Source organism: Patella vulgata, chromosome 7 (assembly GCF_932274485.2).
Source record: "Patella vulgata chromosome 7, xgPatVulg1.2, whole genome shotgun sequence".
Classification (NCBI taxonomy): Eukaryota; Metazoa; Mollusca; class Gastropoda; family Patellidae; genus Patella; species Patella vulgata.
The window spans coordinates 30,061,451-30,087,439 of NC_065885.2; the positions used below are offsets into that span (position 1 = coordinate 30,061,451).

The 25,989-nt window shown below is 31.9% G+C and overlaps 2 protein-coding genes across 11 annotated transcripts in view; one reads left to right on the plus strand and one right to left on the minus strand.

Moving 5' to 3' along the window:
* LOC126828018 (ATP-dependent translocase ABCB1) overlaps positions 1–25,989 on the minus strand; it is a 62,162-nt gene that overhangs the window by 8,166 nt on the left and 28,007 nt on the right. The window lies entirely within an intron of this gene.
* Positions 876–25,846, plus strand: LOC126826881 (uncharacterized). Of its 7 annotated transcripts, none has more exons than XM_050555985.2 (6): positions 876–1,015; positions 2,713–2,773; positions 9,100–9,213; positions 20,727–21,032; positions 21,347–21,373; positions 22,220–25,846. In XM_050555985.2, exons 4-6 carry the CDS (start codon positions 20,747–20,749, stop codon positions 23,329–23,331), a joined length of 1,425 nt encoding a protein of 474 aa, XP_050411942.1. In that variant the 5' UTR covers positions 876–1,015; positions 2,713–2,773; positions 9,100–9,213; positions 20,727–20,746; the 3' UTR covers positions 23,332–25,846. The 7 variants fall into 7 exon arrangements, with proteins under 7 accessions (XP_050411942.1, XP_050411941.1, XP_050411939.1 ...); XM_050555984.1 differs by lacking the exon at positions 876–1,015 and adding an exon at positions 2,291–2,412; XM_050555982.2 differs by lacking the exons at positions 876–1,015; positions 2,713–2,773; positions 9,100–9,213 and adding an exon at positions 15,659–15,924.

Genomic DNA, 25,989 nt, shown 5'->3' on the forward strand with positions numbered 1-25,989 from the left:
ATACATGCTGTTTATTGTCATGTTACTTTGATTGAATGCATAGTGTGGTTTCTATTTTCTTAACTTCTTCTGTATCATACATGTGTTGACGCCGTATATAATGTAAACTTATATATGAAATTTATACATGTAAATCTCAACCTAATACTGATGTATGTGCAAATGCTCAACACCTATTTAGAGATTCCTACTTCTTTTTTATGCTTTCCATTGTTTTGGATTTTTTAATTTGTTTTATCAGAATGGCATTCATTGTTTTGATTTTAATTTTGTCTGTCATATTTAACTCAAAACAAAAATTTCTGACTGATGAAATTTGAATAAAGTACAACTTTAGTCACTGTGATTCACTTTATCTTATATTTCTTTAGGGCTTAAAATGTCAGCGCGTTTTTTTTACTCGTATGGTTTTTCTTCTATACACGTATTGCATACAGGTATTGGAGTGAAATATCAATGATTCAAGAATGTCCAAACAAATAAGAGAATTTTAGAAAGACACACAACTTAAATATATCGGAATTTTGTTACATTTTTCTATAATATTTTGTTGTTACTTCACTACAAATCTTGAACAATAAACATAAATACTGAATCTCAAAAAAATACATATCACAGCAAGGAATAGTTAAAGACTTGTTGTATCACATATCTTATGTTGAGATCAAGTTAAAACTCCTCTACCATATGACAAAGCACTTTGGTCTTGTGAAACATCTGTTTTGTGGTTCTTAGTATTCATGTACACACATTCTTGGAATTGTTGTGACCACAGATGGTAGGCTCCATGAGTAATAAATGATGTCTGTGGTATAATATTACTCTGACATATCTTTTTGAACTTATTATAAAGTCAACTGATCTACTTAAGGTTTCATCTCTGTTTAATATTTTAACCTCTAACTTCCTTTCTACCAGGAGTTCATCATCAGTATATTCTTACTTATCTTAAATTGAAGAACCAAAAAACATGTATACATTTCCTCCCTGAGTGTATCAGTGCAAAGACTAAGGGGTGAGTTTTGTTGGTTTGTTACTTTTTAACTATAATTTTCTAAACAACCTAATGTCTATCATATATTCAGAGTAGCTGTCATTAAAACAGCTGATATTACTAATATTAGCTGATTTTATTAATATTAGATGAGTGGACAATGTCTTGGGTGTGACTGGAAAAGCTATATTTTCAATGGCTTTTTACAGTACAAATAAATATTTCAACATTAAATAAAACTGAGTGCATTTGAAAAACATGTTTTCAATCTTATTGTTTTTAAAATAGAATAGTGAAATTGAAGATTTTTGTCAGTATTCTCAGTGATAAAAATAGAATATATTTTTTGTTATCCTAAATTTGTTGTGATCCATTGGTTGTTTTATGAACCTTTCTTTAGTTTTAGAAATACATGTAATAATGTAATGATCAAGCACTGTAGGTTTAACTTCAACACATCTCTGCTTGATAACAGAATTCCTGCACGATGTAAGCATGATCTGAATAACCTATTCCCCAATAAATAACACAACCTGACCACATTCTGGCATAAAAATGCATGCCTACACCCAGTTGTGTAACATATTGGTAATCCTAACATAGATAAGTATAGTAAGTAACAGTATTATCTACTATCATCCTCTTTAATAAATGTCAGAGGTAAACTGTGCAGTATACAATGTGTTCTGTCTGATTTGATCTGGGAGTTACCTCATCTAAAGGTTACATTCTTGATGCTGTCTCAGCATTAAACATTATTGCATGTTTTATTTGATGATCTATAGTATAGTTCATGTATTCTAGATGGAATAAATAAATAAATTAATTTACAGAATATTTCAGTAGTTAATAAGAAGACAAAATCAAAAATTAAAGATAAAGAGAGAAAAAAGTAAATGTGATATCTTAAACCAAGACCTATTTTTTCGTCTGCAACAACAAAGTACAATTCTTAATTACCGCCAGCATTAAAGAAAATAGTGGTTCGGCAATCAACCATGATGAACTTTTGATTACCACTACTACTAGTACTACTGCAGACGTAGTGTCTTATCTTCTTTTTAATTAAGGTTTGCACTTCCAACCTTTGACATACACAAACATCGTCAGCTGTTGGTAGCAGAAACGGTAAATTGCTCTTCCGTACACAAAATGACATAAATTCCGCCGTTAGTAATCATAACGGCACGTGGAACTTGTTTTTTTTACCGTTAGACTGCGACGGCACGCGACCAGATAAACATAACCACGTGTTGGTGTAAATAAAAATAGCATCAAAATCACATGACAACAACATCCGCAACGGCAAGGTGCAAATCACATGACCATATTGATCAATCGGATCGGTTACTTTTACTTAAGGTTGGAGTTTAGATATTTTAAAAGTTCATCTAGAAGTGTGCTGGAGGAAAGCCCACGTGAGTGTTTAACTCGTTAAAATACACGTTACATTTCTAATACGTTTGGCAACACATGTCTGTCCGTTATCTTTCTTTTCTGATAGAAGCGTGGGAATTTCTGACTGTCGGCTCATCGAGGAAGAACAAAGCCCACCTCGTTTATATTCGAATGCGCGAGCTTCTATTTTGTACGTACGGGCACGCGCTAATAATAATCTGCAACTGGTATCCCCACACTAGTCATTGACATCCCAACTGATTCATTCCTTGAATCCTTTCACACGCCGGTGGATACAGTTCAATATTTCATGTTTTCAGACTCAAGAACGAAGGAGCTACTCAGCTGCAGGATTCAGGAACACGATCGGATAACCTCACGGTAGGTAAATCAATTTATTCAACTACAAAGCCCAAATTCTTTCCTCTGAAATCATGTCTCAAAAAACAAACTAGGCCTATTGGATAATGTGATATTCTGCTTCTGGAGTTGCTTTGTTCTAGATATTTTCAATATGCCATCAAGTGATATAATGAATGTATATTATTCTTGATTATGTCGTCAGTAGGTCCTAGGACTAGTAGGAGAGGTATGTTTTACCACTACCAGTCTACCCTATTTATTTATTTTAATTTTATTTTATGTTGCTGCAGTCCTCGGATTCTCAACGATTATTTGATACAAGTGAACATAGGTCTATTCTTATTAGTTGTGTATAGATAGGCTACTGGCCTGGGTGCCCACATAACAGAAAATCTGAACCGGAATGGTCAATTTTTTTATTTCCATTCTGTGAAGGACAAAATAATATGTACTGGCAGTATCATGATGGTGGGATATGAAACCTAGTGCACACTGCCTCTTGCATCCATCATTAAATTTGTTCATTTTATTAGACATGATGTTGTGTGTATATTAATAATTATACACGTTATTCAGAATTCCGATCAAAGAATAGACCCTTAGCTTAGACCACATAATGCTACATCAGAAACATAAAAATACCCAAGCCTTGACATTATAGTCCATGTAATTTGTGCACTGTTATGCCAAAAGCGGGACTGACATACAATTGTCTTGAAAATAAATTGCTTATGACCAAAAGTTGTCTCAGGTGTTGCTAGACTGAATAGGGCTATCAGAGGCTGGATTATTCAGTTTGGTTAGATGTTGCGTGAATGAAATGAGCTGAATAATACTAATATGTCAGATTAACTTTGAGTTACTGGATCTGTATATAGAGTATAAGTAAGCTTAAATTATACAATATTGTATGTTTGATTACAATTCTTAAAGTAGATAAATTATTTTTCATAAAAATGCTCATGGAGAGTAGCATATTATTACAATACTGTATACATAAAACACATTAAAAACATAAGAGTCACAGTTAAAAGTAGTGTATCATAATTTTCAAAGTATTCCTAATTGTTTTCAAATTTGAGTGAAGTCTGTGTCGCTACAGACCCGGGACTGTACAGCGCAGTGGACGCTTACGGCTAGCCCCCCGGATCCATTCACTTTTTTTGAATTGTCTGTATGTTTGTGTCTTCCTGGGTATGATGTCCTGTCCGTGTATTTGTTTTTGTGTAAATTTTGTGTGGTGCAGTCCCCCTGCACTTACTATTGGAGTGTTTGTAAATTGAATTGGAAAATTTATATAGTCCTTTTAAATTTAAAAGATCATGAGGTGATAGAATACGAGACTATCATTCATAAATAATTGAAAGGCTACATACACAATGAAGAATCCTTCTTGGGGAATATTTTTGGTGTTTTTGGAACCTCTTATTTTGGCATGATGTGTTATCTTTTTGTGCAAGTCACCTTATTTCCAAATCAGTAATTTAATTGTCTAAAATTGATTTTTTTTTTTGTCAAACATATCTCTCTTCTTCCTCTGTTTTCCTATAATAATATTTGGAACGTGTTTGGATAGCCATACCAGTGTTGAATGCGCTGGACTATTTTGAAAAGTGGGGTTGGGTGGTCTTGTGGTTTAACGCATGGCTTCGATTCCTGGCTTCAAAGTGTCAAGGAGTAGGGTCGCCTGTCCAACCTTGTGGGTTTACTCCGGTCCTCTAGTTTCCTCCCACTGCTAAAGACCCCTACATGCAAGCAAATTATTGAAATAAAATTGAATTATCTGTTAGTTTCAAAATGACCTAGTTTGTGTCACATGGGTGTTAAACCTCTCTCTCTCTCATTTGAAAACAATAATATAGTCTATAATTTATAGGGTATATCTTTAACATATTTACACTTTTTATTGTTCAGTAGTAGTACTAGTATTTACTATTTGGTAGAAATTGGGGGGATTGTGCAAAGGCTGTTGGTAACTGTAGAATATGGTACTTAGTACTGATAAAATCTTATATCTATCCCAAGATACAATATAATGTAATTAGATCTCCCTGTTGAAAACCTGGTCTTTTCATAAAATGTCAGACAAAATTTCATAAAGCAACAAATTAACAGCTTCACTTAATGATTATCACTGAACCTTAACACATATTAACAAGTTTGATCTTTTATAGACTGAGTTTTAACTTTTCTCCCCATTAAATAGTCAGCACAAATGTACAATTTAGCAATGGATGGAACCTTTCTGTTCACTTGATGGCAAGTTGTTTTAAAAACAATTTGAACTTTATGTGGAATAAAAATAGTGATCCAATATTTCATTTCAACTTTTTAATAGTAAGGGCACTTGCTCCTAATTTTTTCAGTTTATTATTCCTCAAAGTCAGTAGCTTCCTACATGTCCTTCAAACTTAATTAATATATAATTGGTTAACCTGATAGTGATAGAGTGCCACATGGTATCACAGAACAGTTATCAAAACAAGATGTAAAGAATTCCATCAAACAAAATAATAATCTCATTTGTTCATAACTAAGCATAAATTTCATAATCACACAAAATATTGGTTTTATATGTTTTTATGTAAATGAATGCAGATGATGCATGGTGAAATGCAAATGTGTGGAATGACTTAGTCATCTTGCCCTCAGCATTACATTTACTAGTGATACATGGCCAGTACAATTGGATGATTTAATATAAATGTCTAAAGTTATGCAAAAAAAAGAACAATTCTACAATTTATTGTTTAGGCTCATTTCCTTGTTGAACCTAAACAATTGCCCCTGCTCTTTGGAACATTGCTCTTGGTCGTCGGAACTTTGGCCTAGTCATTTTCTGGTTTCAAGATTTATCAGGTAATAATATATTGGTATTACCAATACTGTGTGGAATATTTATTGTCAGTGGTGTATAAAACAATTTTAAATGCTAAAACTGGTAATTCTTTTTTCATGTGTCTGCAGTGATATGAAATGAAATGAGGTTTAATGTCTTATTTTTGTGCTCCACCTGGCTTATGAAGGCAGGCATATGCCCGAGCACAGATGCTACACCCTACTCTTAGTTTAAATTCCAACTATCAAGCTTTATTTTATATGCACAGCAATGTGTACACAGGACCTCGCAATTTCGTCCCATCCAAATGACTAGCAACAGTTCCTTACCAAGAGCCCTCATCCTTCACCACTAACAAGAGGAAACCATGCCAGAAAATCCTGAGAAACTTTCCAGTTTTATGAAATCTGTGGAGTTTGAAAAACAGGATTTATAAATTCTATAAGTTGTATAAAATAGGCTGGTTTTTTTAGTTAATGAACTCGGCATAGTTTACATTATGTCATGGAATTCATATCAACAGCTGAATGTGGTCAGCTTGTCCCTTTCTGGTGTAAGCATGTAGTGATCAAGTGGTTACCTAGGAAACCAGTGGATATAATCAGGTAACACTGAGTTGTGTGTTTACTGAAATGTGGGCATTGATTTTCTCACAAGTATAGTAATGTTATGTAATATATGTTCTGTATGAGAATTCCTGAAGATTACATCTCTAATTATTCAGTAAACTAAAGTCCTGCATACACCAAGGATTATTTGTTGCCCTCAGCCCAATTTTTTGTCAGCTACAAGTACAATATGTTGGGCAAAACACCCAGGTACACAAGAATTTATTATCAACTTCATGGTTACATGGTAATATGTTTGTTTCAAGCGTTCTCTTGTACAATGACTGAATATAGCCTAAATCCAAAACAAAAACCATAGTGGCCTCCATCCAAAGCTTAAACAATCTCCAGTATATACAAGTATGCATTTGGAAGATTTTATCAACTGAGATGGTTTGTTGGCTGAAAAATTAACCGAAAATCACAGACATAATTCTTGGTGTTCGCAGGCCTCTGTTGTGGGTCTTTAACTAATTTGTATTTTTAGTTAGATCCTACATCATCAATTATACTAGTGATCTTACGCACCCTCCCAACACTTCCTAAGAGCACCTCTGCAGGCTCTGTCCTTACATATAGATACATATATTACTTATATAATGAATAATTTAAACAAATAAAATTAGGAACTGGTAAGCACATTGAAGATGATGAAAATAGTGCTTGTTTGTCATGTATTCTGTTCATACTATTCAAACCAATAAAATAATATTATTTTTTACCTGTTTTGTGAAAAAAGAAATTCATAACAATAGGTAAATAGAATTCTGGTTATTTAGGATATTTTGGATTAGAATAAAAGACTCAGTTTTTAAAACTTTATTTGCATCTTTGTAGAGTATTTATTGTAGTTGTACGGCTGCCATTGTAAACATGTGTCAGTAGTAAAGCAGTGTACCTGAAAGTACAATCAGACTGTGCACACTTAGTTATAAATAGCAAGCTAAATTAACATCTGCTGCAACAACTATAGTAAAAGTAAAGGTTGTAGAAATGTTATGTCATTAACAAGTGAAAAGATCTTGTTCCTCCTTCCAACTGCAGTCATGCTTGAATCATTATACTAATTATATACGCTATATGATTGTAAACTGTAACTTCTTGTTATCATCAGAGAAAATTTCTCTGTCTACCTGAAGATAAGAAATGTTGATTGTTGTCTCCCATGACCTTGAAGTATGCCTCACTAAAATTGCCAGAATGTATCATAAGAAACAACCTTAAAGAAGATAGGTCAGAAAGTACTGGTAGATTGTGTAACATCGAACACACCATGAAAAAGAGAATTTAAATTATAACTGTGAGCTCATTAAACACGGCTACATTTGCAATGGTTCAGTTGAGTTGATTAATTTATTAGCAGTATGCTAAACAAGAAACTGATCTTGTTCAGTATATTAGGAAAGGAACCTGTATTTGTTGTTAAGACCTTGGGACTTGATGCAATCATCTTTATATTTTAACTCTCAATTTGTCTGCTAATGCTGCTCATTAATCTGCTGGGGAACCTCCTAGATTTTTGGTAATCGCTATAATTGTTATGTTTTACAATTTTCGATGAGCAGGTAATGCTTTAGAAATAGGAAAGGCAAGACTTAGAATCTGTCCAACATTCGTATTAACCTTAAAAAAAAATATATGAGCGAATAGGTAGCTTAGTATTTAAATCGAATCAAACAGGATGGTATATCAAAAAAATTCAAGAATAGACAACAGGTGTTAATAGTCTTTCTTTTTTTACTTTTTTCAAGAACAAGCATGCCTGCAATTTGATGAGTTTTCTTTTACTTTATGGGAGTTTGATGACCATATCACTTCACTCAACCAATAATTCTAATCAGTTAATGTTCAGACAGGAGGTCATGTAAGGTCAAGTTGAGCCCAGGCTAGATTTCTCCTACTGGTCAGTTAGTTATTTTTGGCACTGGTAATCTTATCATCAGCACTCTATAATGGTTTATTTGGTCAGGTTAGACAGGGTCAGTCTTAAGATTAATCACATTAACTTCTTTAAAAATAACTTTAGTCCCAGCATGACCACCAACAGTTTGCACATGTCATTTTTACAGACTTTAAAAACAGGTTTCTTCTGAAGCCAAATGTGTACATTTCCATAGCTACTGCGAAAAGAAGAACTTTATCCCAAATCTTTCCATAGCTTATGTGGAAAGCAATTTATCCCAAATCGAGATATCTTGAATATAAGCAGAATGTGAATAATTGTTTTGGGCCTAGTCTGAAGCTCTGTTGCATAAATTGCATTGAAAAAATGACATTGTTAAATTGACCATAGATCTGAGAGCTTTTCTGTTTCAATGACACATTTTAATCTAAAATACAAGTCATTGTTTTTTTATGATTTAAGCAATGAAGCACACCACTAGTTTTTTCCCCCTGTAATTTTTATTCTCCAAGAATCACAAAATGTACTATCTTATAAAATATGGTTCAATACCAGTCAGTACAAATCAACTCCTGGGAGTTTTTACTATAAGTAACATTAGATGAGATTTATACAAGGGGAGTTCGACTATTTTGACCAATTAGTTCACATTATTAACACCAGATGGTGCTACTGTGTTGCTGACTAGAGTTGAATACATCTCGGAATAAGTCTTGTGTGTCTATGTTGTGGATTTTACTGTAGGGAATACAGAGTAAGCATTCTGAATATCAACTAATACTATACAGACATGCATGTATTTGGCAAGTAAATGGAATTGGCATGTAACATTTCTTGTATGTATGTACTTGAGAACACTCTTTTGGCCAATCCGGAAGTAATCTAACCAAAGAAAATACTCTGAATTTGAAAATTAAGAATTTGTTTTTAGACTTCAAGCTAATTATTGTAATATGAAATAGTTTATACATGTATTTGAAATATGTATTTTCAGAAATCAGAAGTGTTAATATTTCGATAAAGGTTTTTTTAAGTCTGAGGAACTACATGTATACAGATCTACTGATAAAGGATATTATTGGATTAAAATACATGTACAAGGAATGAGGTAAGTGGTTCTTTCTTATGTTTAAGGAACGGTCAGCACACAGTCAATTTCAGGAAAAGATTGAACGGTTAGTTCTCTATCAATTAAAGAAAATGTAAGCACACATTTTTCTTTTTAAAAAAAAATTTCTTTGATTTCATAGAAAAGTGCTAAGGTTAAGAATTTTCATAGAATTGGTCCGTTGATGGACTGTTACTCGGTACTTATAGGTAAAACTAAGACTCTAAAATGCATGTACCTCAACTATAGATCTCTGAAAACTGTTGAAACTGGAACTACATTTCACGTAAGAGAAAGACCACACATGATACACTTCAAACCACTGATATTTAAAAATTGTAAGAGTTTTAATATTTAAATGATGTGGATTATAAACTGATGATATTTGATTTGATACGATAATGGTGTTGATATATGTGGTGTGTAGATATGAACCAACATCCTGTAAGATCAGGTGGATTAATTATCTTTAAACTGTTACCATGTGGTAAAAACTTGAGACAGTTTGGTGTATTTGGTGGTAAAAGAGAAAGAAGATAGAAGCCATCTGGGACCAGAGAGATTACTTTGTATAAAAACATTGATCCAGACAAGAATTCTTTGCTGGAAATTTGTAACATAATTTGTATGTTTTACTGGATGAATTCTCATGGTGAGAAATACAGACTTAATAAAAGTAAAACCTAAGGCCTTATTATTAACAAAATGTTAAAGGAGGCAAGTCTCGAACTCAATATCATCCACAGTCTTCGACATTGCAAACACGACTTATTGGTCAGTTTAAATCAACATTGATGATGTTACATGTATCTTACAGTGAAAAGATGGGCTTCTGATATCCAATATTTAAGACAAAGTGAAAAACTAAAAATTGGCACACAAATCGTGTGCTAGAATGCTTTCAGGCGTCAATTTTAAGGAAGCGACTCGATGAACAAGGCTAAACATGTCCCACAGGAGAATACTACCGGTGTAGACTGGAAATACCAGACGCCCAAGACTGCCATTCAATTTGGATTCTTTGTGTATTTTGCCAAACATAACTGATTAGAAATTACAGTAAAAACAGAAACGATTGAATGTAAATCAGTTTATATACATTCATATTAAATTATTACACTCACGTACATGTATGTGCGTTGCGACCCTTTTCTAGGTGCCAAAAAATGGAGATTTATCTGATTTTCAATATGAAAATTCCTCCTGGAACAAGCATTTTGTGTCGATTATACTTCAATTGGCGGAGTTTCAGGCCTTTTTCAAAGAGCGTCGCCCCCTTAAAAGGACAACAAAAAGATGTAGCACTTGAAAACCAGTTCCTGGTCCACAAATTTACCATTTATCCTCTTTAGACATTTGAAATGTGGAATTTTTTTAAGTGATGGTCTAATAATACTTCCGAGTTCAAGTTGGAGTTATTGCCAACAGATGTGTGAAGTAAATAGTGATGTAGATGTAGATATAATTTGTTATCTTTGTTCCAAAAATCTTTTCTACATAAAAATCCTTGTTGAAACTATATTTATATCATCTTAGACTACAAAACATTCATGATACAGTCAATACAAAGAGGATATTTTGTCTAGAAACAGTTTGATATAAAGAAGTGTACATGTATTTTATGATGGTTTTATGAGGGGGTATATAAATGTCTTTTGAACACAGTAATAACTTGTTGATGAGCAATATGTGTAAATAGATGAGAAACTCATATCTTTAGTAATGTTTGTATTACCCACACTAGTAGGAGTTCTTTCCTTTTAATTACCCAATTTGCACAGAAAATAAAACTTGAAACACTAGATTTTTAAGCAGTATGAGAATTTTACAACAGTTTTGTTAGACAGAAAGAAGTATTTTATGGGCATCACATGTCTGTGTTTATTAAAATCAATATTTGCATAATTTATAATAATATGCTATGTGTTACTAGTGAATGTACATTTTCCATGCCGATTTAAATTTGAGTGAAATTCCTAGTTTTTGAGTTCTAGTAAATCCTACTAATGTGAAAAGTAGAGAATAGTGAAGGGTTGATTTTGTAAGTGCTATTAGAAATGGTTAATATGAAACTTAGTTCAAGCTTAGTAGAATAATATAAAGTATTGTGCATCTGACAATATCATTGACTTAGGTGAAAGTGGACCTTAAATAAAGATATTTCACACTTCCACATTTAAACATTAGCAAAAAAACATGAAAATCTTTGACAGTAAAAAAAAAAAAATGTTATCTATTTCCTGTTTGTAATCCTGTGTCTAATCTTAATTACCAGTGAGTAATAATAGACCAAAAGGCAGAGTTGTACAATTCAAAATTGTGAAACTGATGAAAAGTGCACTCTGAAGCCATCTGTGCAGGTTTTGTTTCTTCTCCGTTGAATTTTAGCCATTATAACATTGAGAATAAGTCTGAATATTTACACTATGTTCTAATCTTACTTTGACATATGGGATGTTTTTATAAAGGTATCATGTTGGAGAAGATAACCTCCTATAGCAGACATTATTGATACCTACACTAGACATGGTTTATATCAACCTGTAGGCAAATGTCATTCAAACAAATTACATTCCAACAATAGAATTCACATTATTTTGGTAGCAACTGGTAAACATCTATTTATTTGCTTCTAGTCTTGATCACAGTATCAGACAAGCTGATAATAAGGTTTGGATATATGATATCTAAGTTTTAAATAGATTTTTTGTGCATGGCAATCATGGCTGTATACTTTCCTTGTAATGATTAAATTTTCTCTTACAAATTATTTTAATTATGAAATGAGATCAAGGTCTACAATTAGAAAATGTCTATAACTGAGTGTACAGTAACCTTCAACAAGTAAGAAGATATTTTCACATATTATTTTAAGTTTAAAACAGATATTAAACAGACATAGAGGATAGAGGCAATGTTACCCCCCCCCCCCCAAAAAAAAGACATTTTTACACATAAAATATCTAATTAGCTTTAGAATATACAATGAAAGAGAACGCATTTATGATGCATGGTACCAAAGAGCATTAGAATTTAACTACCTGAAAAAAGTGTTGGATTATTATAAATTTGTGTCAGATGAGGCGAGAAATGATAACTTTTGGCGAACTAAGAAAAACTGCTGTAAAAATAAAAGATAGGGACTTCAAAATAGCTTTAAAACGGAGGTAGGGGTAGAGCAGTATTTTCATTAATTTCATATTAAAGCTTGAGAAGGATGTTATGAAAGGAACTTGTATACAGTGAACAGATTTAACTTAGGCATAGTTTCGTTTATCTTGGTTTTTATCTAAATGTAAAAATCATCTGAACATGTCATAATCTGTGAAAGTTTTTATTATTAATGATGTTTCAGCCAACACCCTGAGAATGATAGATAGTGTATAGTAATATAGATGGATTTCAGATCAGCAGGTTTTTAAACAGGAAGACATGGAATTTTTTAAGTAGGCTAAAGCTCTTAGTTACCTTTTTGGTCTATGAAAGTAATTTGGTTATTTTATAATCAGGTAATTCAATTATTTATAATCAAATCTTTCAGTTGTTGTCACACAACAAACAAGTCTTATCCGAAGTTATCTGGATCCCACTATACCACCTTCCGACGAAGTTCTTAATTAGTCAGATCACATCTCATTTACTCTGTTAATAGATTTGATACTGGTAAATGGTGCAGCAAAAGTGTTAGAGCAAACAGTATGGTATTAACAGTCTTAATTTCATATTGAGATGGATTTTACAGAGACTAAAAATTCTGTATCAGTTGTGGAGAACTTAGTTTTTGCACACCCCAAGATGATGTCGTCTATGTGTCTCTGTTTAAATTAAGCTGTGTATAATTGTTCAGTTTTATTGTGCACTATCAGAATTTCAAATTTTAAATTTTTTAGATAGTTTTACACTAATATGATTTCAAAATTGAACCATTAATGAAAACTAGGCTGTGTGACTGGTTAAAAATATGGACTTGATCATAGTAATGTGGCAGGGTAGTTTTATATATCACAGTGTAGGGAGTGGGGGGAGATGACATGTACATGTCACAGTTTGCTAATTGACTCAATTTCAATAGAATATTATGACCAGAAGAGATTTTCCAAGACTTTTGATGAGTTGGTAAACTATGAGGATCTTTTTCGACAAACACTCACAGTTCACACACCCATTTGAGAAACTTTTATATAATCGTTATTAAACTATAATCATATTACAAAAAACAATACAACATTAGGTATCCAAAACAACTGAACTATATACACCATTATCCAGTATAAAATCTGATTATGCTCAGATCTTTCTCATAATGATTGCCGGAAATTATATAAGAGGTTCATAAATAGTAACTGATCAAAATAGGGTGTATATAGACACGTAAAACAGGTTGGTCAGTTTTTGAGGTTGGTCAGGTTTTGTCTTGACCAGTGGTCACTTTGATGTGGAGGTCAATATAAGGGGTAAAAATTTGTGTTTTGAAGACCTGTATTGTTTTTATTCATGAACATTTTGACATGTAAGCTGCTATAAAAGTTCATTAATTGGTTAATTCTATATACAGTATATTACCTGTGTAATCAAATATTCATTCTGTATTTACGGTAGTGTCCTATGCATGATTCATAATAGAAGGACTAGGCCAATAGCCAGTCCATTGTTTTGATTATTCTCTAGGAAATGAGTTCATTTCCTAAATAATGGTTTATATTACTGTATAGTTCAACTCATTAATTAGACAAAGATATACAAAGTCAAAAATTAGTATAGAATACTACAAACTGTTTTAATTATTTTTCCAAAATGTGAATTATAATCTATTTGAAAACAGCCATTTTATCTTAAATGGTCTTTATGTTATATTAGTTTAAGACAATTGATTATAATATTCGTTGCCGTAGGAGAAAACGGATAAGCTGTAAGTAGATAGGCGACATGTATAGAGAATAATGATGTAAGAACATTGAATGAAATAATAATCCCTCCCACAGATTTTGGGACTGATTAATTGCTGGTTTAACTGAATAATATTAGTCGTGGTTGGAAGGTCATCAGATAATTGTTACCACTAAGCTTTCATTGGACACACAATAAATTGAAAGATGGGAAAACAGAGAGACAGGATGACAGGTCAGATCTATTTGTTTTATTTATTGTACAGTATTCATTACCATATGTTCTGAATTATTTGTCTCAAATTAACTTTAAAACTTGAATATGATTTAAGCTTATATACATTGTAAACTACATGTATGTCTACCAGTTTGTATTTCCTGTATTTTTTATTGCCAATTTGAAAATTAAAATTGGGAAAATGTTTCAAAATTCAAGACTATTCAAACTGATCTTTTAGTATTTGTTATAATTGATGGCAGTTAATGCAAGTTTATATTTTGATGGTCTATATTATTGATATTGTTTGCTTTATAATTTATGTCAAAAAATATGTATATATCTGCAGGTCTCATTTTAGTTGGGTTCAGCCAGTTAAATAACAGCTTTAAGGGGGGGGGGGGGGGCTTAAGAATTTGAAGTGTAAATAAATGTCTAACATGTCATACCACAACTTAAATAATGTTTGATGTGGGTGTGTACTGGTCATCAGATAGGACTAGTCTCTATCTCTTGTTTTTATGTTTACACTTTACACAAGATAATAAATCTCAAGTGATACTTGAATTGTTTGATTACAATACTTGAATTATTTGATTACAATACTTTAATAGTTTTATAATATATTAATCTTGTCACTATGTCTACAGTGTAAACTATATATATATTACCATGATTTATTGACTCATTTCATTTTTTCTAGGTCGCTCATCTAATCTTACTAATTTTCTTTGTCTTCTAATTCTATTGTAGCTTCGATCGTGTACTAGTATATGATTTAGATAAGTTTAAAGTATGTAGTGTGCTACAGTTATGTGTTGTGCAATTCTCATACATTATATATACAAAATACAGACTCAGACAATACAAATTATTAACAGTAGCACAAGCAAATTGTTGAAATAAAATTTGTACAATATGTTAGTCCAAAAATGATCTAGATAGTTTGTTGAGTGGACTTAAACCCCACTTCTCTCTTCTTTCTCTGAACTTACATGTACAGAGAAAAGTCCCCCATCCCTGCAGATGAACCAGGCCCAGTTGGAAATAAATATTCCAACTTCATGTAAAACATAAATCTACCATATTGAGTGCAATACTAATGGCCATAGATTTTGGCCATTTAATCCTACTAATGATAATTAAAATGTTTATATTCAGTAAAGTAAATAAAGGTACGATATATTATTAGAGTCAAATTAGCATAATAGAGTTGTGTTTGGTAAGAATATTATAGTAACTGGGTGTGTTGTCTGGGTATTATCTCTTATGATTATCTCTATATATAATCAGCTGATATAGGTTTATATATAATATATTCACATATAGAATATACACATAGCTGTTTAGTCTTAACTCACCATCTGGGTGAAAAGAGAAATGTCAGAGGTAGATGACGGCTAGAAATGTTCATTTAATTTTCTGTGTTTGATAATATTGATCAGTACAATATAAGGTCAACTTAACATCACCTCAAATGTTTAAGGAATAATTCACGAGTCTCGTCTTACATCACATACTAACTGTTAATCTATGGTGGGAAGCTTTCTGTGCTAGTAGTTCAAGGATTAAATTATCAATGAATATTCAACGTTTACAATATGCAAGGTAAGAAATAGATAACAAATAGAGAACAAAACTGAGTAACATCTGTTTGAATAATTACTTATTGCTTGAAAATCACTGTGGAATATATTATCGGTTTATATGGAACTGTACAAAAGTCAACAATTTATCTGTAATAACAGATGGGGTCGCCCTAACCCAAAAGACAATCACCAGATCACGGACACTTAAATGGTAAAAAGCTAAAAAGCGAATCCGGTTGCCCTGACCAAGGGGGTATGAACAATGACATGATGATCTTTTATTGCAACTGGGAGCCACAGTGGCTCAGTGAGTAAGACGGCCCGCCAACCTGGAGGTCACATGTTCAATCCCGGTGTTGCAGATAAAGTTCATCAGGATTTTCTGGCGTGATTCCACATTGTCAGTGGTGCAGGACAGAGGGCCTGACAAGGGACAATACATAGTTGTTTGAATGGGATGACCTGAGGTCCCAAGTACAAATTGGCATGCACATAAAAGATCCCTTGGCAGTTAGAATTTGATTTTAAGAGTAGGTTGTGGCGCTGTGCAAAATTTTTCTTATAGCACACTATATGGCGTATACCCTTCTTCATTACCCCAGTCGGAGCAGAACAGCAGGATGTTATACCCCATTTCATTTCATTTTATTGCAAGCAACAGTTTTCGTTTTACCAATGAAAAATCATAGGGTACCTCAATATTTCAACAAGATAGAAATCAAATAACAAAAGAATCACACATCTTCTGAACTTTCACTGGCATTCGTGATCCTAGTACAAGCTTCAGTACAGCTCTGACATTAATTTTATATTCAAACAACCCCATCGTGTATTAACCCACTCTGTGGTCTCAAAAGATAAACTTCTCTTATATTGTAATCTAGGGTATTGGCATTTAGAAATCTCTCAGGTTCTTTATCACATGTAAAAGGTTTGCTTCAATAGAATGAATTTAAAAAGTTAAATTTTCAGCTTTTTACATGTGAATGTTGTAAAAATACCAAAAGTTGAAGGGATCAATGACATTAATTTGGTTTATGGACAACAATGAAGCCCCTTTTTAAAAGCTAATCCCATAAAATCACTATTTGTCCCCTATAACAAGGTGTAATTTGTTGGATAATTTTCCTATTTACATGTGCACATTATTATGAGATAATGGGAATCCATCATAATAGACTGATTTCATTACTCTCCCCATTTACATGTAGCTCTGATTAACCAAAACCACCTTAATAGTTTTAGTAATAAGATTTATAACAGATTATCTCATTAACACCAGTTAGTATTATTACAGCTAATGTATTGGCTTATTAGAAATTGGTTTGAAGATCTCCATATATTTGTGGTCAATAAACTATTTTTCTCACCAGTTTCATTTATTGTCAGTATACAAAAGCCCTGACTTAAATACTGGGTTGTCACATACAATGGTCTCACAGTTTTAATGTTATGCACAAACATGTTGTACCTAAAGGAAGATATATGGGCCTCAGTTCATTTAACAAACATTGCACTTGTGATCCTCATAAGCAAAATACTGGCTTACACTAATTTGTTATTAACTAGGGTATGTTCCTATGAGAAAAGGTAATATTATATTGGTATAAAAATTTCATTAATTTTATTTTATTAAAAAGTATGTGTACGATTTTGTTCAAGATTTATTTTTAAGCTATCAAATACATAACAAAACAGTTTTTCAAATGCTTCATTGTTAAAATTTGATTAAAATCTGGTTAATAGCTGGTCCAGATTATTCAAGTAGTTTTGATTTGTAGTTGTTTATATTACCAATCGAATTTTGTGTTTTCCTATAGCTAATCTACAGTTAAAAAACAAACAATGTCTTATTACTATAAGGGTCAGGTCTTCAAGTACACAAGATCATTTTATCGTATTTTCTTGATCAAATAATCCCAGTGCACAATAGACCTTAGTTTGAATTGAATAAAAATCAGTGATGCATAAAATTTATATATTGATTTATATGATAGATAAATGTATGTAGGTTAGTATTTAGATAAGTACTAGGTAAATACACCCTTTTATTTACTATAATGTAAGGATATTGACTTGAAAATTACATATAAAGAAATTCTTCATTTTCACTTTTACTTTATAGAATATATTCTTTTACGATAGGCAGAGCCACTGTGGCTCAGTGAAGAAGATACTGGATCACTAAACCAGCAGGTTTGAGTCCAGTCAGTTTCCATGCAGCCCAAGAAAGTTTCCCTAGATTTTTCAGTATGGTTTCCCATTGACAGTGGTGCAAGACAAGGAAAAGTGTATAAGGGTTTGGATGGGACGAAAAACCAATAGCAGGATTTATTATCTTAATGGCCTTTATACAAATAAAGTATTTGAATACTGTCAACAGTAAAAAAAAAAAATATAAATTTCCTGGCGGCAAGCTTTCCCCCAGAACCCCATTTTGGCTCGCAACACAGGCAGCACCCAAGTATAATTTTGTTCTGACTGGCCTGCTGCCAATCTTTACTTTCTGTCATTTCCTATTTGTAAAGGTAAAATGACAGCTGTCACCTATTTACACCTAGTGGTCAATATTCAGATTAAACTAGAATAAACTGCTATGTGTGTAACACATGATACAAAGTGTTGTATATTATGGTTAACAGAGCTATTTGCATAAGTTTTTTCCTTAAACCAATCATTAGAAGTATAGCAGAGCTGTAAACAGTTTGCATTATTTATTTTAAAGGCTAAAAGCTTTCTCCTTCAGGGTAAAATTGTAATCAATCAATTTGTTGAACAGGTTTCAGGTAAAATGATTCATTTTCAAATAATTTTATCAGTTGATAGATCTTAATAATGATTAACAATAAGACTAGAAGGTAAAGTATGTGTAGGAGTGATTTTCTATTAAACTTAAACATTGGTGAAGTCATTACTTGGTGGTGTGAAAGGTTTTATAATTTGTACAATATTTCATCACTGAAGGAATGTATAGTTAGTGTGAGGTAGAACGTAGTTTCTGACATTTTTGTGACCAGCTCTGGTGAAATGAGACACATATGTCAAAAACCAACTACGTAAGGTATCCGTTTGAATTCTGTTTGGAAGGATTAAATTAGTATATAACATATGCATTCATCTTAGAAAATGAATATTTTTATCTTTGACATGCCATAAACCATTACATTATTCATTTCCAGAAGATTGTTTGGCCAGTAACCCTAAACAGGTATTAAGCAAAACCCTAAAGCAACCAAAATCAACCAATTTCATGCATTTCTGGTAATAATTTGTCTTGGAGAATTGATGAAAATTAAAATAAAGTTATTTATAGTTGTATCTGAAATGGTAGCCCTGTAATATATGTCTCATTTAGCCTGAGTTAATTACATATCTACAGTTCTATGGAAAGTAGTGAGGAAATATAGGTTTACAGTATACACCTCATCAAATAATAACCTGTCCATTGTGATATATGAGTATATGTGTTCATGTCATGTGTTTCTTCATCAAAGAAGAACATGATGAATACTTAGTCTAGTAAAAAGACAAGCTATAAATAACACAAAAAACTTTTATCACCCATCTTTCTTTATTCTTTTACTTTCTGCATCTTAAACTATTTATTCAGCTGAGAGGTAAACTTGCAGGTTGTTTTATTTTTAAACTCAACAGCTAAAGATCACTAAATAGTTACCATAACCACAATTACATGTAGCTCAACTGGTGCACTGACACCATGTTTGTTGACAAGATGAAAACGGTCTTGATCAAATAAACCTATACTGGTATTACAGTCATAGGAAAAACTATATCACCCATTTGACAAACTAATGTCAGGCTTTTTAACTTCAGACAACAGTTGGTTTTATTGGTAGGTTTCAGTGAAGTGTGGACATTATTTGAATTTATTGATAAAAAGGGTAAAATTATGGAAATGTCTGAAATACCATAACAAATTTGATGCTTTGCCAGCATTTCTTTGCATTATATTTTGTAGTTGTTTCATTTCAGTACTATTAATATTGCTATTGTAACAGGCCCAGAATGCACTTTTCTTGCAGGTTTTTAGATGATTATAGGGTGCTTAAAATCCCTCAAAAGGATAACAAACGACTCTAAGGCTACTTTCAACTAAAATGAAAGGTCCATTTCGAACAAACAAAACAATTTCCTAAAAGTTGTCAATATTCTGAATAATCAAAACAGAGAGTTTTAAGTGATATCAGTAATCAGATACTACAAGATCCTTGCTACAACAATTTCTATTCGGAAACCAGTTTTAGCTATTAGCAACGGATTAATATATGACCGATCTAGAAATGTGCATTTAATCAAATGTTAATGGGTTATTAATAATAATATTCAGGTGTAACCATGTGGAAATAGATTATAAAATGATACACGTTTACTATTAATGTGGTCATGTGAATATCATAGTCCCAGAATATGACACATATTATATTGTGATTTGAATAAAACATTTAATTATTTCACTCTACAGAAATCTCCTATTATATATTTATAAAGGATTTCGGTTTTTAACAGCACAGCTTTGTATGAACCTGTATGCAATTGACACATTAATAATGGAAGACCTGGTTTTAAGATTATCACAAGTTTTTCTCATGGAAGATTACAACACAAACTTGCGTCTTTCAAGGCTGTCCATTGAACTTCAGTTTGTTGTTAATATGCCAACTGAAGTCAATATCTTAATAAAATACTAGAAACTAGACATGACTCAAGCAAAGTTTAGTGAGTAGTTGTAGATGTATACAGCAAGATACGTGTATATAACTACTTGATACTAAAATTATTTTATAATTTATCTATTTCCAGGTGATGAATGTAAAAGCGTCATGCTCACTGAGCAGTTAAGTACCAATGATGATCTTGTAGAATCTTTAGACACAGAACCTGTTTTCGACTACCTCTTACAACATGGCGTTCTAAACACAGATGTTGTCGATGGAATTTGCCTTGAGGAAACTAAACTTGGACGTAACTCTGCCCTGCTTCAACATCTTGACGACAATGGGAACACAGCAAAGGCACTATTTATCAATGCATTACGACAGTCAGGCCAACACAAGCTGGCCAGTACCATAGATACTAGTCAAAGAATTAAACCTGTTTATGGAACTGGTTAGTAGTCAAACTTTTCTTATTCATTGAATTATTTTTTAATAGAAAAATTTTAGAAATGATTAATTTAATCTTTATTTACATTTGTCAATACTGCCATTTGAGTGTCAGACATGTTGCTCCATGGGTGCCCATTTACTGATGTTGGCATGCTAATACTAATTTTCTGTATGTTAAGGAACTACTAATTGTTTATGTACAAGTTAAAGTTCAACAAAGCTACATAACATATATCTTTTCTTAAGCACATGTTGTAAAGTGTAGTTGGTTAATAAACTATCTGTGTTAACTTTTTTTTCCAATTTTTCGTCCAGGTTACTGGGATAAACCACGTCATAAAGGTAAATAATTTAACACAGTATCTTGTTTGAGTATTTTAGTGAATATCTTTGTTCAATGATAATAAGACATGTCTTCACTGCAATTTACTATGCAAGATAGAAATAAGGGAGGTTTTTTCCAGAATGCTCCCACAACCAAAAGGCCGCACATGCTAGCAAACTCAAAAATTACCATTAGTCAACAGTTGTGTTCATAGGATGTAATGTGTTAAACACCATATCTTTTTTCTCTCCCATCTTCACATTTGATAAACTATAGTTAAAAGCACTACTAGAAACCGTGACTTAGAGAAAAGCTATAGATTGTGGCTAGCAATTAGCAAATATGTATGAACAAGGTGATAGTATGAAAATGTCAGGTGGAGGTGACCCAGTGATTTTGTTATTAATAGAAAATAAAATAAGGTTTTGTCCCTCGGCCTCGCCCTTCAAAGAAAGTAGGGGACTATTAAAATCAATTTGTCAATCTGTCTGTCAAACCTTTTGGAACAGAATTACTCTGCTTCTAATTGAGGTAGAATATTCAAACTTGATTCATTAGGTGAATGTCATGACATGAGTTCAATAATGAGCATTTTCTGTGTGGGCTAAGAACTGATAAGCAATTTGATTTGTCTATGCTTGGAACTCGATAACACTGAGAGTGATGCAACTTACTGTAAGCCTTGGCCAAGTTCAATAATGAACATTTTCTAAAAAGTAATGCTTTTTGAAAAGATAATTGTGCAAGTAATTAATCATATCTATTTATTTTAGTATTAAGGCAGGAGGGTAAAACTGCTTTATAATACAATTACAGGAATACACTTCTTACACTTGTCATTAAAACTCTTCTTGTTCTTACAGGTGAAGTTAAGATAAAAATATGTATTAAAGCTTTAAAATTACTGGTGCCAAAAACTGATTCGCCGCCCAGTGTCAGCCGAAAAAACTGTGTGGCTTCAGCAACACCTCAACGATTGCATAAGTCCTACGAGAATATGCTAATGTTAGATAGTGGCGATTTCTCGACAAGATCAGTTAAAATATTAGATTATGCTTATGACAAAGAGGAAGAAGAAGAAAAACTTGTTAAAAAAAGCTGCTGGTGTATGTGCTTCCCAATGTTTTGTCGTCCCAAACATAAAAAGGAGAAAAAATACGAGAAAATGACTGAAAAGAAAAAATCCAAAGCGAAGAATAAAAACGTTAAAAAACAGAAAGCATATCCAGAAAGCAGACGGCAGTTAGATTTTAGTGAAAAAAGTTCTGAATATAGAAAATCCCCGGCACCGAACAACGAAAATCCAAACCGTTCTCATTACCCTAGAAGTGATATCACATTAAGCACTACAACTTATGAACAAAGACGTAATAGTGGTAGTCCACGTAAAGAAATTCAAACAGATATTGTGGGATATAAAAACAATCGCAATGATTCCAGAACATCGCGAAATGTACGAGATAAAGAAAATGTGGCTCCAGTTATTATGCAATATGACAATTTGAGTGAAACTGTTGAACTTCGACGACCAAGGGACGAAAATATTTCGCCACATAAAGTCAAACAAACTCCCAAGCAGAATAACACAAATAATAATGGCACTTCTTCAACAGTAGAAATGTGTGAAAAGTGGAAATCTTCTGGTAAACTTTTTGAGGAAAAGCTTGTAGAATTTTGTGCACTATTTGAATTGAAGGCCATGCAGAATGCTGTGACTATGTATTTCGAGCAAGATCGTGGGACATTATTTTTTCAAACAGGAAATGATGGCGCCTCAGTTTTTATTTGTAATATTTGTATGTCCCGAAAACAAGTTGAGGTTTTGAAGAAGGATTACAATGACGGAAAAATCCAATCAGACCTACAAAATATAATCTTAGCCAATGACATGCAAGTTCAGTTGGATGTGTTGGGTATGGAAATTTCGACTGTGATTGATGATGATCAGTTTGCTAATGCCATGGAGGAATTATAATACTCGGCATTTTATTTCTACCTTGAAAATATACTCCAAGTGTAAATGACCTTAATGGTAAATATATATTTTTAGAAAGATATTGTCCAGTGAAGAAAGATGAATTGATTGCTGAGTGTTTTTGTACCAATTTTCAATATGACTGTTAAATGAAAAACTTTATCAGATTTAAATTATTATTGGACAAATATTGTGTTAGTTATTGAGAAGAAAAGTAGGAAATGAATTTAGGATTTTGTGCATATAACTACAAGCGTGTTGTTTTTACATGAGACTGTACGAATACTTGTGGTATTATTATTATTAATAATACCTGATTGCATAAGGAAACACTTTTTATTATTTTAAAATTAAACCTCTTGTTAACATTGATGGGATATTGTTGTATGCATGAGTTTATCATTATTTATTAATCTACACAATAATAAAGAAATATTTTTGGCACTTTACCAAACCTTATATTTAGAAAAGTTGGAATATGTGATTTAATTTTGCAATGGAGTAAAATCTATTGATAAATACATACATTAGACAGTAATGTCTAAAACATATTTATTTGTAAGTTATGATTATTTTGCTGCAACATATCAAATGTATTTGTTTTTCAAGTGCTATCTTATTTATTTTGTGCAATACATAACAAACATCAGTGAAAGTGTGTATTATTTTAATATATATCTATAATTTATGATGTAGACCATCTCTGTATAGCATAATGTAGCATATACATGTATAATAGTGTATATATAAATTATTTGTTATGTATAAGTGTGTAGATAAATTTTGATTTTACATACTATAGTATCTACACATGTAAAGAATGTTATGCCAATATTCTTCTTATTAAACTTAAATCATTAGTGATTTATAAAGTTCTAATGTTCTGTGCATAAGTATTGCAAGTGAAGTCAGCGTTCAGTTTTTATCTATTGCTAAAAACTAAAAGGCAATTTTTAAGTTTGTTTTGTTTAAAGATAAATGTTATTTTAATCAGTAGTATTTAAAAGAATAATCAGATTTGAATAATTGCAAATTATTAAAGTATATACAGAATAACCCTTAACTTTTCTTTGATTTTTCATATTGCTGATAGGTAAAAAAACAAAACTATTCCATATGTAAGTAAAATTTATGTTGGCGAAATGAAACTACATTATTTGTGCTAACGTTTTCACAACCGAAGTTGCTCTTCAGGCATATATATATGTTGACAGGAATAATTCAAGTCGAGTTTTCTAGAATTTACTTTTTGTAGTGGCAAGTTTTAGAGTAGACCAATCTTAACTTTTTCTTCTAGACCTACTGTTTTATGAAATGTAATTTATGTGGTAAATAAATGGAATACTATGGCGAGGCCTTATCTATCATTGCATCAAACACCAAACCTTTACAACAACTGCTTCTCAAAATTATTGCAGTACATACAATTGGACACAGTGCAAGAAAAATCTAATCAAGAAAAGCACTTTGTATAACTACTGAATTCCTCACTTGTGATATAGCTTTTAGTGGCAGTGGTTATCATTTGATTCATAAACTTAAAGGGCCAGGAATTACAACCTATAATTTCTGTAGAAAATTGTCTGTTAATAATGTGCTCCACTTAAAAAAAAAAAAAAAAAAAAAAAACAACTAAAAACCATGTTCTTGAGAAAAATAAATACCATTATGTTTTGTATTTTGCATTTTAAGCACTTCCTTTTTTATTTTCTTAAGACTAGAATATATTATTTCCTTCTTCTTCTTATTCTGATGTTTCATTTACCCAAATGACAAAAGTACAGAAAAAAAAAATAAAAGCACAATATGACAGTATTTTAATCAATAACGCTTTAGATATGTAATTACAATTACATTGCATATTTTTTAGTAATTGTAATAGAACCATTTGTAGATTTATCTTCTTTCATTTTGTTTTGTTTTAATTTTTTTCATTTCGCAGTCTTTGCATTCCAATTCATTCTATAATATACTGTATTCCTTTAGACCAAACATTTCGCTTTTTATTTAATCAACCCATTTTGTATGATTATATAGGATAACAAATGAAAACATTCAGAGAATTTGGTATGGACCATTTCATTCTTTCCACCATCAATATCAAGGGATACTATTTATGACAATATTTTAAATCATCACATTTGTCCCTTGTTGATAATCTTAGGGATTTGAATATACAACCATAATATTATTCATAGTCCAGATGGATTGGCTGTTGACAAATTAAACTGTTTATTTACATCCACTCATGAAAATGCTATGGTTAAATACATAGCTAAATCCTGGACATATTGTATTTTCATTTCTAAATAAATATATCAGAATGTTTCAGAACAATTTTCTTCTGTGTTATGATTTCATTTCAATATTTTCCTTTGAGTGAAATTCTAATTTATTTTGATGTAGAAAATGTTTTTGTGAAAAATGATATATAAAGAAGATTTATTTTAGTCTTGTTTCACCAAGAAGAGAGTGTGGCCTTCAATTCATGCATCATAAAATAATGCCAAATCAATTCAGCCTTTTGTTATTTTTCATTGCACCCTGAATCGAAACGTTCACAGGTTTCTACTTTTTTGAACTGGGTATATTATTGTTTTCAGAGTTTTTTTCTTACTTGAAGATGGGCATCAAAATGAAAGTATTAAATGATACGCC